This window comes from Ruditapes philippinarum, unplaced genomic scaffold, assembly GCF_026571515.1.
Source record: "Ruditapes philippinarum isolate M1 unplaced genomic scaffold, ASM2657151v2 ctg556_1_1_1_1, whole genome shotgun sequence".
Lineage (NCBI taxonomy): Eukaryota > Metazoa > Mollusca > Bivalvia > Venerida > Veneridae > Ruditapes > Ruditapes philippinarum.
The window spans coordinates 126,104-146,151 of record NW_026853934.1 but is presented as its reverse complement, the minus strand read 5'-3'; the positions used below and the strand labels follow the sequence as shown (position 1 = coordinate 146,151).

The 20,048-nt window shown below is 33.5% G+C and overlaps 2 protein-coding genes across 3 annotated transcripts in view; one reads left to right on the top strand and one right to left on the bottom strand.

Annotated features, from left to right (window-relative positions):
- Window positions 1-10,640, bottom strand: part of LOC132738443 (protein SFI1 homolog) — a 41,455-nt gene extending 30,815 nt beyond the window's left edge. Inside the window, exons 1-5 of one of the 2 annotated variants that reach the window (XM_060725944.1) lie at window positions 10,276-10,640; window positions 6,867-7,100; window positions 5,265-5,336; window positions 4,755-4,865; window positions 2,292-2,386 (exon numbers count right to left, since the gene is read on the bottom strand). In XM_060725944.1, the coding sequence (XP_060581927.1) occupies window positions 2,292-2,386; window positions 4,755-4,865; window positions 5,265-5,336; window positions 6,867-7,100; window positions 10,276-10,472 (709 nt within the window). In that variant the 5' untranslated portion in view covers window positions 10,473-10,640. The remainder of the gene's footprint in view (window positions 1-2,291; window positions 2,387-4,754; window positions 4,866-5,264; window positions 5,337-6,866; window positions 7,101-10,275) is intronic. The other variant, XM_060725945.1, reaches the window with a different exon arrangement.
- Window positions 10,641-16,067: 5,427 nt separating this feature from the next.
- LOC132738438 (uncharacterized) lies at window positions 16,068-18,592 on the top strand. Its single transcript, XM_060725935.1, has 2 exons — window positions 16,068-16,161; window positions 16,650-18,592. The coding sequence occupies exon 2, from the start codon at window positions 16,664-16,666 to the stop codon at window positions 17,597-17,599; it is 936 nt and encodes a 311-aa protein (XP_060581918.1). The 5' UTR covers window positions 16,068-16,161; window positions 16,650-16,663; the 3' UTR covers window positions 17,600-18,592.
- The last annotated feature ends 1,456 nt before the right edge of the window (window positions 18,593-20,048 follow it).

The window sequence follows — 20,048 nt, the reverse complement described above, 5'->3', positions numbered from 1 at the left end:
GAACATTTTTTTATTCAAAAGATAAGTACATGTAAAGCAAAAAGGAATTTTGATTACTTTATTAATATTTTCGGTTTATTTAATTTTCATTTTGTAAAAGTTACTTAATAGGTCATGGACTAATACAAAATAAGAATCTTCAAGAAAACTGTAAAAAAAAAATATCTCTTAGAAAGGCTTATTTCTTCAGAAAGCAAGATAAGATGGGTTGGTAGCTGGAACAAAGTTAGCAAGAGGGCCATGATGGCCCTGAGGTCGCTCACCTGTATATAGGCCCCCGGAGCGGGGCCAGTTTAAACCCCAGAGCTTTTATTTGAGCAAACTTGGAAGACACCCATTAGAAGATGTTTCATGATGTTAAGTTTTTACTACACACATATAATGTAAAACAATGACCTCCGCCCCCAGCCCCCCTCCCCCTTTGGCAGGGCCAATTTAAACCCAAGGGCTTTTATTTGGAAAACTTGGTAGACACCAACAAAAAGGTGTTTCCTGCTTAAAATCTAACCTCTAGCTCATTGGGTTTTTTAAAAGAAGATTTTTTAAGTTTTTACTATACACATATAGTTAAAAACAATGACACCTCTGGGGCGGGGCCAGTTTTAACCCCAGGGCTTTTATTTAAACAAACTTTGTAGACACTTACTAGAAGATGTTTCATTCTTAATATCTGAACTCTAGCTATTTGGGTTTTATCAAAGAAGAGTTTTAAGTTTTTGCCATACACATATAAGGAAAATCTATGAACCCCGGGGCGGGGCCAATTTTGACCCCAGGGCTTTTATTTGAACAAACTTTGTAGACACCCATTAGAACATGTTTCATGCTAAATATCTTAGCTCTAGCTCTTTGGGTTCGTTAAAAGAAGATTTTTTAAGTTTTTACTATATGCATATATATCAATGACCCGCTGGGGCGGGGCCAATTTTGACCCCAGGGCTTTTATTTGAACAAACTTGGTAGACACTCACTAGAAGATGTTTCATGCTTAATATCTAAACTCTAGCTATTTGGGTTTGTTCAAAGAAGATTTTTTAAGTTTTTGCTATACACATATAAGGAAAATCAATGACCCCCGGAGCGGGGCCAATTTTGACCCCAGGGCTTTTATTTGAACAAACTTTGTAGACACCCATTAGAACATGTTTCATGCTAAATATCTTAGCTCTAGCTCTTTGGGTTCTTTAAAAGAAGATTTTTTAAGTTTTTACTATATGCATATAGGGAAAATCAATGACCCCCTGGGGCGGGGCCAATTTTGACCCCAGGGCTTTTATTTGAACAAACTTTGTAGACACTCACTAGAAGATGTTTCATACTTAATATCTAAACTCTAGCTATATGGGTTTTTTCAAAGAAGATTTTTAAGTTTTTGCCATACACATATAAGGAAAATCAATGACCCCCGGGGGGCGGGGGGCAATTTTGACCCCAGGGCTTTTATTTGAACAAACTTTGTAGACACCCATTAGAACATGTTTCATGCTAAATATCTTAGCTCTAGCTCTTTGGGTTCTTTAAAAGAAGATTTTTTAAGTTTTTACTATTGCATTTAGGGAAAATCAATGACCCCCTGGGGCAGGGCCAATTTTGACCCCAGGGCTTTTATTTGAACAAACTTGGTAGACACCCATTAGAAGATGTTTCATGCTAAATATCTTAGCTCTAACTCTATGGGTTCTTTAAAAGAAGTTTTTTTAAGTTTTTACTATATGCATATAGGGAAAATCAATGACCCCCTGGGGCGGGGCCAATTTTGACCCCAGGCCTTTAATTTGAACAAACTTGGTAGACACTCACTAGAAGATGTTTCATGCCAAATATCTAAGCTCTAGCTCTTTGGGTTTTTTAAAAGAAGATATTTGAAGTTTTTTCTTTTGGTTGCCATGGCAACCAGAGTTCTGCATGGAATTAAATTCTTTGAACAATTTTTAAAGGTGACCACCAAAGGAACATTCCTGTGAAGTTTGGATGAAATTGGCTTAGTGGTTTATGAGGAGATGTCATTTAAAGTAAAAGTTTACGGACGGACGGACGCCGGACGAAAAGCGATCACAAAAGCTCACCCTGTCACTTTGTGACAGGTGAGCTAAAAATTCTCATTTAAAAATCTGTCAAATAAGCCAGCACCTTATTGTTTTCTCATTATGGTAGATATAAAAATATTGACCAATGAAATAATTTGATACATAATTTATAACTGGTTAACAACTGGTATTTTTCTATGACTTCAATGAGATAACATAACAGTATATATATATTTGAAAATAAAAATATTCTTCTTGATTTACCATGTCTTTCAGCCAAAATAAGCTTTGCACTTTTTACTTTCTGTATTTCTACAAACTCTCTCCATGCACTAAATGTCCTCTGCCATAAAACATATCTGAAATAAATACATATATACATCAATGTAAAAACTTGATATGACATTTGTTTACATGTATATTCTCTAAGATAAAACATGACATCTGAACTATGATGAGTTAAATCATGACAACTTAAATCATTACAACTGGCTTATGATTAGAAAAAATATGCTAGTTAACCTATGAAGAGTTAAAGCATAACAAATGGCTTATGATGACAACTGGCTTATGATGAGATAAATCGTTACAACTGGCTTATGATTAGAAAAAATATGCTAGTTAACCTATGAAGAGTTAAAGCATAACAAATGGCTTATGATGACAACTGGCTTATGATGAGATAAATCATTACAACTGGCTTATGATTAGATAATTCATGACAGTTGGCTTAATTTGAGATGAATCATGACAGTTGGCTTAATTTGAGATGAATCATGACAGTTAGCTTATGATGAGATTAATCATGACAGTTGGCTTATGATGAGATAAATCATGACAACTGGCTCATGATGAGATAAATCATGACAACTGGCTTATGATGGTATAAATCATGAAAATCATGACAACTGGCTTATGATGAAATAAATAGCGACAACTGGCTTATGATGAGATAAATCATGACAACTGGCTTATGATGAAATAAATAGCGACAACTGGCTTATGATGAAATAAATCAGGACCACTGGCTTATGATGAGATAAATCATGACAACTGGCTTATGATGGAATAAATCATGACAACTGGCTTATGATGAGATAAATCATGACAACTGGCTATTGATGAGATAAATCATGACAACTGGCTTATGATGGAATAAATCATGAAAATCATGACAACTGGCTTATGATGAAATAAATAGCGACAACTGGCTTATGATGAGATAAATCATGACAACTGGCTTATGATGAGATCAATCATGACAGTTAGCTCATGATGAGATAAATCATGACAACTGGCTATTGATGAGATAAATCATGACAACTGGCTTATGATGAAATAAATAGCGACAACTGGCTTATGATGAGATAAATCATGACAACTGGCTTATGATGAGATAAATCATGACAACTGGCTTATGATGAAATAAATAGCGACAACTGGCTTATGATGAGATTAATCATGACAGTTAGCTCATGATGAGATAAATCATGACAACTAGCTTATGATGAGATAAATCATGACAACTGGCTTATGATGAGATAAATCATGACAACTGGCTTATGATGAGATAAATCATGACAACTGGCTTATGATGAGATAAATCATGACAACTGGCTTATGATGAGATAAATCAGGACAACTGGCTTATGATGAGATAAATCATGACAACTGGCTTATGATGAGATAAATCAGGACCACTGGCTTATGATGGAATAAATCAGGACAACTGGCTTATGATGAAATAAATAGTGACAACTTGCTATTGATAAGATATAATATGGCAATTTATAATAAACTATCACAACTGACCTATAATGAAATAAATAATCAAAGGGCTGCAGCTCTATGGTATTTTCTGATCTTTGCAATCTAAATCTGTATGTACTTTCCTGTATAAGTTTATTTTTATATACTATAATTCATCTTACACAGCGACAGCGTTTTGATTTTCTTCTATAACAGTTTGAGATTGATACATGTGGAATTTTGCATGAAAAAAAAATAGAATTGCCTCGACTAGGATTTGAACCATAGGCCTCTCACACCCTCAACGAGACCGCTTACCTCTGCACCACGGCGAAGTAATACATAAGTACCTTGAATAAAAACGAATACATTATGTAATTCTAAATTGAGATTTTCCATTTCGTGTTTGCAATCCTTATCAATTTCGAGGTATTTTGTTCAGGATAAAGCTGTTGTTTAACACTGATGAAAATAATTTAGCAAAAATCTTCTCGCCAAAACAGTCCGACATGTATATATTCCACTACTCGACAGTCAGATTTATTTGTGTACTACGCTCTGGAGTATTCGGTAATCGACATAGCTAAAAATAGCATTTTCATTGATTAAAATGATATTCATGATAATCCGAAGCTTTACGGAAATAGCCGAACATTTTTCATTGGGTAAAAAAGATATTCATCCGCAAAATTTGTGATTGTAACCTCATATTTCTATTGACTTATCTAAACTTTTAATGCACTGTAATTCGTTAAATGCCTACATTAAAAATTATTCTTTCTTTTAAATTGCTGGTTTTAAGCAGTTTTGAGTACGAACTACTTTGCGTTGTTAGGACTGTTAGGAAATTTTGTGTTAGACCGTGGATGTTAGCTATGTATTTACTGATCTTACGATCAGAAAATACAATAAAAACTAACCTTTGATAAGATAAATCATTAAAAAACAACTTTGATGAGATAAATCATGAGAACATACCTATGATGGCATTCAGCTCGAACAACAAGACGCCATTCCTTTCGTAACTCCCACCACATGCCGTGCCACACCCTGAATGTTACTCGGAGTAATCTACGTCTATAGTGCTCCCTGTGGTGAAATATTATGTAAATGGTAATAAAGATGTATCAATATTATGTACATTGTATTGTACTTCAAGGAGTAATTATTTTATGTTTGTTTCAATTTTTTTCCATTGTTTCCATAAAAGCAATAATTATTTTATGTTTACATACTGTGTATCAAAACACACATACTTTTCTTATAATATTTAAATGCTGATTCATTTTATATTCAGTGTATAACTTCTTGTAAACCAATAGTAAATTAGAGATATAAATTGTTTCTACAGACACAAACCAATGATATCTTTGAGTAGTTTTTTTGAAGTTATCTACTGAAGTCTTTCTATTAAGATCAAAAATATGATTTTATAACTACAGTATACAGTATGCAACAAAAAATTTAACAATCATTTCATTGCCTTACCTTGCCTGAAATGGTGTCACTCTACCAAAAACTTTCCTTTTCCAGATGAAAAGAAATTTTCTTGCAAGGTGTCTAAAAATGGAAATATATCATTCAAAATGAGTAAAATAGAAATATTACAAAACAATTATTTGATAATTCATAATTGATTCTTACCTGCCTTGTTTTTTGTCAATATATACAAAAGAAAATTGTATGATCTAACTGGTGTAATCATGTACAAATTGTATCTGTAAATGAGCCGCGTCACGACAAAACCAACATAATATAATGCGTTTGCGACCAGCATGGATCCAGACCAGCCTGGGCATCCGCACAGACTGATCAGGATCCATGCTGTTCGCTTATAAAGCCTATAACAAATAGAGAAAATGATAGTGAACAGTATGGATCCTGATCAAACTGCATGGATGCGCAGGCTGGTCTGGATCCATGCTGGTCGCAAATGCATAATTTACATTGGTTTTGTCGTAAAGCGGCTCAAATTATGATACTAAGAGGAAAGGAGAGGGGGGACGGGTGGGAGGGAGAGGTTTTTGAAAATGGCTTAATCAATCAAAATCACTAAACAAATAATTATGTAAGTTTAAATTGTTGAAAAATATATAAAAAATAACTATCTTATCCTTTTCTTCATTTGTTACCTTAGTCACAGTGGAGTGTGGAAAGAACAGCCACATTTGTAAATTGGCAACAGAAATAATCTCTGCTTGAAAAATATTTCTAGTGATCTCCTTAATTTTTAGCTTAACCTTGAAATAATATACACCTGAGAGTTGTTTATCATCTCTTTAACACCTATTTGTTGTTATGATGCAAAAAGATTTACCATTCAGGACTACGGCTTCCATGGTGAATTTCTACATATCAAAACTCTAAACCTGTGTTAAATAGCTGATAATCACCTGTCAGACCGATATTATTTCTTAAATAATTCAATTTCTAACAAAACTGTTGTCAACATTTTATCCCCTTTAGTCAAATATCTTGAACATGTACATTAATTTATTTAAAAGAACAATATAACATGCAAACCAGGTATGTTTTCCAATTAAAACCAGACATAGCTTATATAAAATACATGTACACTTAACAAATCTTATGAGCGTGCATGTATAAATATCATATAATATAATGTGAGTAAATATTGACACTATCATCATTCATGCTGGAATTTTCAATATATATAGTTGAGATACATGGTATGATATTCCATTTATTCAATTCTATAACACACACAAATCTAATCAACAGGCCAAATAAATGTGAAATTGCGTAAAGTATGTCGCAAAATTGTAACATCTGTGATCTCTATTCTAAATCAACATATGTCTTCCTTGACTTTAATATCAACATGGCAGTTTATCATTGTACATTTAATTTTGAGGTAGATTTCAGGTTAAGAAATTTTGCCTTGTTAGTGAGAGATGGTCTTTTGCACTCCATTGGGAAGTTCAGGAAGACACATGTCACTATCAATGTGCAAATTATTTTTGGGTTTCATGGATAATGCTTAGTTTTAGTACACTTTGACTCTTACAACACTGTTAATTTATACAAACTAATATATTATACAATGTTTATATGTACAAACTAAAATACCTTATTCTAATTTCCTTCATTCTGCCACCTCTGTTCCAAGTGTAACCTGGTCTGTAATGTTTGATGTCTATTTTAGTTTGACCTGTTGACCCTGATTTGACCTTGTTTCTTCTTCTCTGTCTAGCAGCTGAGGGTGGCACTGCATCTCGAGGTTCAGGTTGATTCTTTGATCTTGTTTCATTTTTAATCCTGCTAATATGCTGACTTTGAATAATCTTTGATTCCTTTTCTATCCTGTAATAAAAAGTAATTGTAAAATTCCCAGGTATCAAAAATGTAAAATATCTAATATAATCATATAACTGCATTTTGAAATCTGGAATCTTTTCTTTTTGGAGACTTGAGGGTAAAGGCTTTTTTGTGGAAATGATTTAAAAACAAGTTTCATGATTAAAACAGATCATCAAATACCCATTTGTGCATATAAGTTATTTCTATTGACCGTTTAAAGGGTCAGTCAAGACGGGGAATAGGTTCTCCCAGGTGTCTGTGATTATCACAAATCAAAAAGCTAACTACTGATGTGCAATTTGGTGTTCCTGAAAAATGAACTCCTTAAATTTGAAAAACAAAGTTTAAAATGGATTACTAATGCAAATATTGAATTATAAAAACACACATAATCAGTCATAGTTAATTTGTTTGTGTTTGAAATGTTCTATTTTTATGATCTTTAATATATTTATTTTTTCTAAATTGTTATAAAATTAAAACTGCCTTGAAATTTTTACTGATTAAATTAAAAGTGATGAGTTTGACCCATTTAAGTTTTAACTAATTGTTTTTTCCTACTGTCAAACTGTTATGCCTAAATTTTTTTCTTGCATATCAGACTGGTGTTTCCGCATACATGCCATAATTTCCAGAATGATTTCCAGGACACTTTAAAAAATGTTTCTTAAATAAAAATAGCAGGATGTAAACAATAAATATTATGATACAGTAAAACATGCACTATGCTTTATCACTGTGGAAGTGTAAGGTTTTCAGCATACCTGTTTTTATATGGTACCAATGAAGCATCTGACAAAAAAATGTTAAACAAAGGGCCATGATGGCCCTGAGTCGCTCACCAGAAACAACTGCTTTTCAGAGTTGGAAATTATCCATTGTCAATATTTTCTGATATTTAATTTGAGCATAGAATATGTTTAAACAATAATTTGAAGAAATGCCATGACCTGGGGCATTTAAGCTTTAGCTTAAACGGCGCCAATCAAATTAATATGAGCAAACTTGATAAAAGACTACCTAATAATGCTATAAAGTTTGGTGATCATCTATCAATTATTTCAGTAGGAAATATTCAAAGGTTTTTTATATTTTTGGCTTTAGTGGCACCTTAAAGGGGCCAATCAAATTAATATGAGCAAACTTTATGAAATCGTACCTAAGAGTGCTACAGATAAAGTTTGGTGATCATCCATCAATTAGTTCTGTAGAAATAGATGTTTAAAGGTATTTCTATTTTTAGCTTTATCACTATATATGAGTAAAGTTGATATCAGACTACCCAAGAATGCTACAGACAAAGTTAGGTGATCATCCATCAATTAGTTCTGTAGAAAAAGACATTTAAAGGTTTTTGTATTTTTAGCCCCAGAGACCCTTAAAAGGGGCCAATCAAATTAATATGAGCAAATTTGATACAAGACTACCCAAGAATGCTACAGACAAAGTTTGGTGATCATCCATCAATTAGTTCTCTAGATGGTATTTCTATTTTAGCTTTAGCCATTTTAAGGGGCCAATCAAATTAATATGAGCAAACTTAATAAAAGACTACCCAAGAATGCTACAGACAAACTTTGGTGATCATCCATCCATTAGTTCTGTAGAAGAAGATGTCTAAAGGTTTTTCTATTTTTAGCCCTAGAGACCCCTAAAAGGTGCCAATCAAATTAATATGAGGAAATTTGATAAAAGACAACCCAAGAATGCTACAGACAAAGTTTGGTGATCATCTATCAATTAGTTCTATAGATATATAGATGTTTAAAGGTATTTCTATTTTTAGCTTTAGCGTCCCCTTAAAGGGGCCAATCAAATTAATATGAGCAAACTTAATAAAAGACTACCCAAGAATGCTACAGACAAAGTTTGGTGATCATCCATCCATTAGTTCTGTAGAAGAAGATGTCTAAAGGTTTTTCTTTTTTTAGCCCTAGAGACCCCTAAAAGGGGCCAATCAAATTTATATGAGCAAATTTAATAAAAGACTACCCAAGAATGCTACAGACAAAGTTTGGTGATCATCCATCAATTAGTTCTCTAGATATAGATATTTTAAAGGTATTTCTATTTTTAGCTTTAGGGGCCGCTAAAAGGGGCCAATCAAATTAATATGAGCAAACTTGATAAAAGACTACCCAAGAATGCTACAGACAAAGTTTGGTGACCATCCATCCATTAGTTCTGTAGAAGAAGATGCCTAAAGGTGTTTCTATTTTTAGCCCTAGAGACCCCTAAAAGGGGCCAATCAAATTAATATGAGCAAATTTGATAAAAGACTACCCAAGAATGCTACAGACAAAGTTTGGTGATTATCCATCAATCAGTTAGGTAGTAGAAGATGTTTAAAGGTTTTTCTATTTTTAGCTCTGTTGACCCCTAAAAGGGGCCAATTGTAATGACATGAGCAAATTCAAGTGTGACTGTCACAAGGATGCTACAGACCAAATTTGAAGTAAATCTGCCTAGCGGTTTCAGAGAAGAAGATGATTGTTGACGCATGACGACGGACGCCGGAGTATCCCCCTTTGATACTAATAGCTTGGGCGCTAAAGGGCCAATCAATTAATCATGCAAACTTAAAAGACTCCAATGCTACAGACAAAGTTTAGGTGACCATTGCATCATTTTGAGAAGAAGAGCTAAAGGTGTTTCATTTTAGTAGAGACCCTAAAAAGGGAATTCAAATTTTAACTATTTGACAAATTATGATAAAACTCAAATGTAGGACAATTTGGAATTATCATAATATTAGATGTGAGAAATGTTTCAAATTTTCATTTTTAGAATCTTTGACCCTAAGGGCGCTATTTTCATGAGAATTCGTGTTTGGATGTAGTTTTCATAGGATTTCTACAGAAAATTGAAGGGGGATGTGCTAGTGGTTCAGTTAAAGAATAAAGAGGGGAATGCATATTTGGTGCTGGTCGCCGGAGTAATTTTGAATCCAAACCAGATACAAATCTCTGGTGAATCTATCTATACATTAAATTATAATGACATTAAGTTATTTTATGAAATGATAAACATGACATTAAACATGATGAAATATGCAGACTCATATCACACAAAATCCTATCAAAACTTAAAAATCTTATTGAATAACATCATTCAGTCGGACTAGTTGCCTCCCTTACAAATTATTTCAAAACATGTCTGATCTTGTATAAAGACTTGCATTTCTGTTAAGATTGCAGAGCCATCTCGAGTCACGTACGTAGAAGAATATGGATTGTGTTCCCCATCACTAAGACCTTCCTCTGCACGTGCTAGCAGTCTCATTTTTTCTGCCTTTATCTGCAGTTGGTTACCCAAATCTCGTAGAACCGCAAGTCGTGAATCTCCACCTTTTTGGTGTTTCAATTTGTCCGACATAACGAAAGGACAATAGCAAACTGTGGTTTTACATTCTCTAAAATTCCTACTTAAAATCACATATTTCGATTCCTACATGGTCTTATTAGTTCAAATGCACACAAAATATTATTCGATAAAAAATTTCATCTTTCAGCGCCATTTTGTAAACAAACTTAGGAGTATTAAAGGGACGCAATCCATTCTCCCCCGTACCGTTCCGCATACATTTCGGAACGGATATTTTGAAAATTGGATGTTTTAGGCCAAATATTTGAACATTTCAGACCATGCCACGGAAGCTTCGATACATTGTATGGGCCACTTCAGGCAATTTTTAAAACTATTATGCATATCTCTTTATATATTGAGATCACAAAAAAAAATATTTAGATCATATATAAGTAAGCATGGATAAAGAGATTGAGAGTGGAAAATTTCTATTTTTAAAAACACGGTCACTTGTGAAAAATTATTATTTAACTCTGGCGAATCGTTATCAATATGTGGCGGATTGTTATATGGCGAATCTTTATTGTGGCGAATCTTTACACTGGGACATAAGATAACTTTATCTTAAGTCCCAGCTTTACATTACCAGCAAGTTTAAAAAGTAAAGGGTTATAAGCAAAATCATACAAAGCATAAAACATGTATATATACATTCTCATTCATGTACATTCATTCATGTAAAAGATACAAAATGTTTATAAAAACAAGAGACTGCATACGATTATCGAATTAATGCAAATAAAAATAGGCACATGCCATTTGTCACGGTTCAGAACTGTTCACAATTTATAAAGCGGCCCCGAGGGTCGAGTCCCGGAATATTTCTCACGTGACATCTCCAGTGTGGATCGATTTATTTGTTACCTTAAGTGTTTATTTTGCTGTGCGCTATTTGTTAATGTTTGTCGCGGGAAAATTATACTTAATGTCCGCGCATGCGTCAATTGTCGTTTGTTTCCGTGGCGTCTCTTACCGTCTGCTATTAAAGAAATAATATATCACAGTTAAACAGTGATTTTCTTCAATTAAAATTAAAATGTGATGCAGTTACTTAAGATATTGTGCAAAGGGAAGCAAACAGAGACGTGGCTTCTGCAACAAAGTCACTATACAGACTCTTGTCGACGTTTAAGACTCAATAAAAGTTTAAAAAAAACAACAAAAAACAAAAAACCAATTTCCAATTTCAAATTTTATTGCCTGAAACATTATACAATGTTTATAGCATATAAACAACATAAACATATATACATGTTCAAAAAACAAAAAATACAATTACAAGCGACATTCGGAACACTCAAATTTTGCACCTGTCCAGGACTCGTACAAGTTTATTCTCAATACCATACAACACTGAAATACAAATAGAGGGAAGTCCATATTTTGTTTTAAAGACGGATTTTGATACAGAAAATGTGTTTTGGGTAAATATCACAATCTTTTGCAAATATCAACAAATACGCTACAATTTATCGCCAATTTTTTAAAAAAGTGTTCAATCTGCAGAAAAAAGCAAATACTTCTCTAACAGCTTCACAAAATCGTTATGTTTGGAAAAATCGATTAAGTTACTGCTCCGGAGCTATTTGTGTTTACTATTTTTTTTGGTCCATGGACCCGATTTTTATCAATTAATCACTTCGATTTACAGCTAAAATAAATTCGAAATCAAGAACTATTTCCGATTTCTATTATGTAAAGTCCCTTCGGTGATTCGCAGCATGTCATATTAATGAATGTGAACGGGAATAAATTAACCCTTTCACTGCCATAGGGACGGCTTATGCCGTCCCTGTTATTTTCGGCGTATTTGCCATATGGACGGCTTTTGCCGTTTCTATAATAATAATAATAATAATAATAATAATAATAATAATAATAATAATAAAAAATTAATGATAATAATGATAAAAATAATAATAAATATAAAGAAAATTATACCATCGACAATAATTATTATTATACTATTATACTAGCGTATTTGGAAACATATATAATTATTATAATACTAATAACAAATAATAATAATAATTATATTAATTAATAATATAGTATTTTTTTAGAAAAACCTCTGGCAATAAATTTATCGAACAAATTTAAGAGGGCTTTTTTACGACTTGTTATATCACAGTTTTTTTCATTTTGAAATTGTCTTCCGTAGTTTTTTCCGGTATATACATGTAGCTCCTTTCTTTTTTACGGCCCTGATTGCTCTTCTGACATTTTGTACTGTGAATATTTAAATCGACCCTTATTTCTCAAAATTTTTCTGTAAGAAGTTGATTCTATTTTGTTTGAAGGCAATCGGTTTCATGGTGGTTTTGAGTGGATTATACTGTGACATTTTAACAACAGAAACTTTCGCCTGCAGTTTGAACGTGAGGTGTTATGTTTATTAGAGGATTTTGAAGCAAGTCCGTGCAATAAATCAATTAACAATAGTTCTTTATATATCGCCAATGTCAAGTAGCTTTTATATCTTTGACTCGCACGAACATGATGTTAGTGAATTTCCTCATATCGGTCTAAAATTCAGTAAACAGTCTTCCATTATATTGATAAATAATGTTCTCACCATATAACGTGTATAACACACGAAAATTCCTGAATTTGGTCTGTTTGAAATTCATCCCAATTTGTTTTTTTTTATTCTAGTGTGTGTTCTACTTTCAGTATTTATCTGGGACTTGAAATCTTAAATCCCAGGTATTAAAAGAAACCATTTTTTTATTTGACATGAACAAAATGCATGTAATATTACTATATTAGTCGCTTTTGTTACTATTTGTATATTTGTAACAATTATAATAATGAATGAAAAAACAGACTTTGTTCATTTTGACTATTGTTCAGAATGTTCCAAAGAAAATACATTTAATATTCTAATCTCTAGCAAACCTACCAAAGTTCATGATGAACAATGTCTTATGTCCTACCATTTATCTATGATATACAATTCTGGTAAAATCCAAATTAACATCTGAACACTTTATAAGAATATCTTGATATCAGATGCCTACAGATGCCTACAGATGCCTACTTCATCGTCATTTGCTGCATTTCTTAATTGGACGCCATTTGATGCTTTGCATCAATGCTTTTCTTGTTATATCATGATATACCATTTGCCGCGAAACATGAAAACGACATTTTGAGAAGTAAAGTCCATGAAAGTTTTTTGTTTTGGCTTATTGAGGGATGTTGCACGTATTCATTATCCCTCATGTACAGACTCAATCAAACCGAGTCTGCAATTCTTATGTTATTTTGTTGTGATTAATGCTTCCGAGGGATCACTTTGTTTCCAGAATTTTATTTACATATGGATTTTTATATTTCTTACCATGATTAGTTGTTGACATTTGTAAAAAATGGCTAGGATTATAGATGATAAAGAAGATGTGCATGCTTTGATAAATTTTATCATCTTATATTACTGACTACAGTAGTGACACTGTTGCACTACTGTCATGTCACATTACATTTACAAGTCTGCCTTGTTTGTACTCAATGGAATTACTTTCCTTACCAGGTGGGCATCAGTGAAAGCATATTTAAAAAAAATGATATCTGGCCCCTTTCTCATGGACAGTGCATACGATAAGTATAATTATGCAAAAAAGATTTACAAAACATTCGGAATAATGTACAATAGTGCTTAATCTGAATAGAACATGACTTGTGCGTAGGAATGATTTGGTGAGTTATCTGTAATGAGCGCATTTTTTTTTGCGCGGAGCTTCTCAATTGCTGCATAGCAGCAACATTTGTACTTGTATGATGGAGAAATTATAAAATAAGTTGAAACATTAGCTCAGTTGAACTCGACGTACACATTTTTATTTTTTGAGGGCTTTTTCCGGTGAACGCTGTACAACCGGGAGTGTATAACCCCGAATAACCCTACCATGTATCCCACCATGTATCACATTCTTAACTGATTCAAAAATAATTGTTTTTCAGGACATATCTACTCAAACATAAATAATCAAATCAATATCTCATTATACAGAAAGGATAGATCTCATTATACAGAAAGGATAGATATATCTTATCTCAGTAGTTTATTTATGATATTAAGAGATAATGTTCTATATATAACATTATTTTTAAGGGAACCCGGATTTGAAAGGACATTGAAACGGAGTGCGTCCGTGTTTATTATCCTGGTTCAATGGCTTCCCGGCATTGACCTATAGCGTTCTTTTGTTATAACAAATTCGTACGCGAATGCATAGTGTATAAATGCGTAAATCGTAAAATAATGAATTATCTATGTCACAGTATAAAAAGAACTGTTTGCCATAACTTTCCCAGAGCCAGCCCGCATAGCTCAATCGGTTAGAGCGCGAGACTTGTAATCTCGAAATTGTGGGTTCGATTCCCGGGCTGGCCAACTAAAATTACTAAACAGTCTTTCGGATGAGACTTTAAGTATGTGCTTAAACACTTGGCACGCTAAAAAAACCAGGAGAAGCTTCTGGAATTGGGGCATCTTACTGTATCTGTAATTGCACTATCCTCCAAAATAAAATTACTAATACTCTTCTGGAGGACTCGCCCATATGAGCAACCGGTGGCGAGTATAAATAAACGCAAATACACAAAAACTTTCTCAGACACGGAATATGGCTTCCAGTTTATCTTTCGCTGTTATACCGAGTTTGTAGTAAGGGGAGAAAATGAGAAATGTGTCGAACAGTTTAATCGATAGAGCAGGGGTACGATATTCCGAGAGTCCCATGTTCAAATCCCAGTCTGACTGCACATTTTAAAATTTTACAATATGACACAGCCAGAAGTAAACAATGTGTACCTTCTTATTAATGTAATGATAAAATATTCTCTTGTGAGAAGCAATTCAAAAAAAGGACCCTTGCCATTAAAACAAATCAAATTAAAAGTACCGTCAATATATTACATTATATTATGTTGTTCCTATGTTCGTTTTCAAGAAACAGAACAATCACATTTATATATTATGTAAGTTTAAATGTTTTTTACTTTTCAGTTTTGCTTACAAATTTTTCATATCTATAAGCCAAGGCAGAATGGTACGCTGTCACATCAAAAATTACATAGTGACAGCCGAAATAGGTACAAGTATTAGGTATTGACTGTTTATTCAATGCAAAGCAAAAAATCAACTACATGTATACTGTGTTTAAACAGTCGCAATGGACGCGGTAACGATAATTGAGCCGCGTCACGACAAAACCAACGTAATGCGTTTGCGACCAGCATGGATCCAGACCAGCCTGCGCATCCGCGCAGTCTGATCAGAATCCATGCTGTTCGCTGTCAGTTTCTCTATTTGTAATAGAGTTGGTAAGCGAACAGCATGGATCCTGATCAGACTGCGCGGATGCGCAGGCTGGTCTGGATCCATGCTGGTCGCAAACCCACTATGTTGGTTTTGTCGTGACGCAGCTCAATTAAATTTTTATTGTTGTTTGTCAATCAAAGTAAGAAAAATAAACAATAACAACTAAGACCCCAATGATAGACATTCAAACCTTGAAAACACTTGATATCTAAGATTTCAGCCTTCTGATAGATGCTTATCTCTGTCCGGCCACTCTGTCCGGCCACTACTATTTTGTCAAAAGTTTAGACACTATACGGATACAGAGTTCACTATAAAAGAGATACAAATGTACGACTAAGAAACTTTGAGGAATCTTGCTTTGCTTCCGAGGTTGGTGTTCCAATATCACATTGTAACATCATAAATTTAATTGGAATTTTAATTAATAAATCATTCAAAAAGAAAAAAGACGATACATTGTAAAAAAGTTTTCAAGATATTATGTTATTATTATGTCACATTCAGTGACACTGTGCTAATTCTTTTGCATTGTCAGACTGAGCTGAATTGGTTATGTATTTCTAAAGATAGGCTTAAAATGGTGATTGACTAACAATTGATTTTGGAAAATGTTTAGTATAAAATATAAAATGTATAAAAGACTGCTCCACTGTTTTTATAAATTGAGCGATATTTATTGAAATTTCATTGGATCACGTGATTATTAATCGTTCACGAGAAGTAAGTTATTACAATGTACATTGAAATTTTTTTACCTGCTCTCACTAGGGATCGTTTTTGTCAGTCAGCTTTTAATCATGCGAACATTCATACATGAAGATGTAATTACTATAACAAAATGTCAACTTTATTTACAGGTTTGCAGTTCAACATGACACGATTTGCACCCCTCTTTATAGTAGCTGTACTTGTTGCGGTTAGCCATGGTTACCGCAACCAAGACGTCAATGAATTAAGTGTCGGACAAAATCCTGACCAATCGTTTCAAGGGTGCATGCTTCGTTGTATAGACAAAGACTTGTGCTGCTCTTGCAAGGCATCCTCAAAACTGTCAATGAATGCTGCGATGATCAACGACTTCATGAAGACATGCCCGAAAGCAGACGACTCTGACTGCACTGTACACTGGCTCACTTCATGGATGAACGTCGAACGGGGCGGGGCAAGTAACTGCACGGTGAAGGACATTGTAGAGAAACAGATTAATCAATGTACCTCTCGGTGCAAAGGGAGGCCTATCTCTAAACCGCTGAATCCTTATCACCCATTGGAATATCCGGGACAATTCTCTGATTTCTCAGAGCTTTTAGACTACAGCGAACCAGAGTTCACTGAGTTTTGCAGTGATATCCGCACTGAAGGTATTTTATGCACAGTTTGGAGTTCGAACAGCTTTACGGCCGGTAACACGAGATGTCGACAGGATACAGTATGCGATTATCATGGTAAGGCATATAAATGGTGCTACACAAACGAACAGGACCACTGGGACTATTGTTGCACGGGTACATGCGATTTCCATGGCTACAACTACATGTGGTGTAAATCAGGTTCGAAGTGGCAATATTGTGGTGATGCTGGATCTGTAGATACACAAGGTAGGAAGTGCGTGGAATCAGTTCCCTGTGGGGTGCACCAGGAGATCGGTAAAGCAAGTTATTTTTGGTGTTACGTAGATCACAACAAAAATTGGGGTAGATGTTGCGAGCCCTGGGACGCGTGTAACCCCAAATCGACGACAAGTGGCTGCTATACCGGATACAAGAAAAACACAGTGTGGCAGAAATGCAAGAACACCCCAGAATAAAGTGAATCGAGCACTTTTATCCTATTCCTTCAATGACAGATTTTTCTCAGTACGTCTATTTGGATTTAATATGTTGCAAAATAATGTATCAATTCAGTAATACTAGGGTAATTTACTTTGTGTCGCAATATTTCATTATTTTTGAACGTATACATATGTACCACCTACAATTTTGAAGAAAACGCGAAAATACGATGACGTCATAATAACAATTATGTTAGATAGTCGGACCATTTTTATGCGTTTTTTTTTTCAAAGCGTCATAATAGCAAACAGTACAAAAGTACATGTTATTTCAATTGGCTGCAAAATCGAAACCAAGTATTTGACATATCACCGAGGGATCATAGTATATAAGAAATGCGATAAAAACTATATCATTCGTCGCTGCTAAAACAACGTACATATTGGTTTAAAGGCACATTATGCCTCAGAAACGACTTTTTTCTTCTTTAGAAAGGGCAAATATGAGTTTTATAACGTTTAATAATGTTTTTTTTATAGAGAATATAGAGGTTTATCACATAAGGAAATTAGCACTTAATGTGAAATTATTTCTCCTAAACGTAGTAACATGTAAAAAAGTAATATTTTGACTTTCATACAGAATTTTAGACGACTTCTTTTGGAAACTAGATCAATACCAGGACGTATACATAATAAACATGTTTTAAGAAATAAAAAAAAAGCATTTCTTGGGCATAATGGACATTTGAGAACGCATTATCTTAAATTTATGGATATATGAAATCGAATAATTTCATTAAAGTTGATATTTGGTAATAGTAAATATTTGGTAATTGCCGTCTAGATAATGTTTTTGTAGATTGTTGGTCAATTGTTTATTCTTAACAATAAAGGAATATGAGGAATAAAGTTAACATGAAAGTATAAATGTATATATTTCGTGTGATGGCGCTGAGATTGATCATTATTGTATTTGAGCCGCGTCACGACAAAACCAACATAGTGCATTTGCGACCAGCATGGATCCAGACCAGCCTGCGCATCCGCGCAGTCTGATCAGAATCCATGCTGATCGCTATCAGTTTCTCTACTGTACTTGTAAAATGGTTGGTAAGTGAACAGCATGGATCCTGATCAGACTGCGCGGATGCGCAGGCTGGTCTGGATCCATGCTGGTCGCAAACCCATTATGTTGGTTTTGTCGAGACGCGACTCATTTGCTTTTTGTATCTTTTCCTTTCCTATCAAAGTTAATTAATATACCTGTCTAATTATAACATGACTTATATCTTTTCTGCAAACAAAAACACGAGTCCAGAAACACAAACAAAGGCAATGAATTTTATTCTTGTTGTTGTTATTTTCACTCTAATGAAAAATAAAAAAAAATGTTTCAACTCGTTTTGTTTGTTTGTTAATAATATTCAATCGTTTTCAAGTAAATTGTTGTTGTTGTTGAGATATTTATTTATATGTACATGTATATCATGGTGAAACAAGAAAAAGGCATCCAAACTTAAAATAAAATGAAAAACCAAAGTGAAGACAAAAAAAAGAAAGAATTAAATCAAAATTTATTTTCTGAAGATACATACATTGTATATAATATAGACCAAGATGATACTTTTGAATATCTTTTTACAATAAATCATGGTTTAATTAATTTTAAACCAAATATGAGGAGAACTGAAAATATGATTACCTCAGTAATACAATAATGGGGTTTCTAAAACAATACAATTTGTTTCTGAAACCACCCATCGTCATGATATATGTCCCGTGGTGTGGGTTATAGTATTTGGCTGTTTTTGGCAACCAATACTAATCATTTTACACTAATTGTGTGTGTGCATGTGTGTGCGAGCGCGTATGTGCCTCTGTGTTCGTAAATCTACATTTCAAAAAGCATTTTGATAAGAATTGACAAATATGATATAGAATATAGACAATTCTAATTACATGATATAAAAAGTAACGGAAAAGTAGAATGTTTAAATTAGAAATGATTTACAAAGGGCTTCGATTAAGTTTCGAAATTTGTAACTAAGACTACAAAATCTCTGATATTGGAAGTAACATTATATAGGTAGAGAAGAAAAAGCATTAAATTTTGGAAGACACAAGCCAAAATCAAGGAGTAAATGACTCCCAAACTTCCATTCACGGAAGCCTGATTAACAACGGTTATCTATTATTTTTTGATATTTTACTTTAAAATGTTGTTATATCGATTTAAAGTAATAAAAATGGTAAATTCGCAGTCTTTGCAGATATAAATCTCAGAAAAAAAATTATGCAAGATTTTAGATGGAAGAATACCATGCAAAGAGAAGATAATGGAAACCTTAAAGAATGTCCAAGACACCAAAAATAATAAATGTAGCAGATTTGATTTGGTAGTTACAAGTGCAAGCCGCCATCGAGCAGAATTCACCAATATTTAGAATTATACACACCTTGCTTTATACAGCCGTGGCCCATT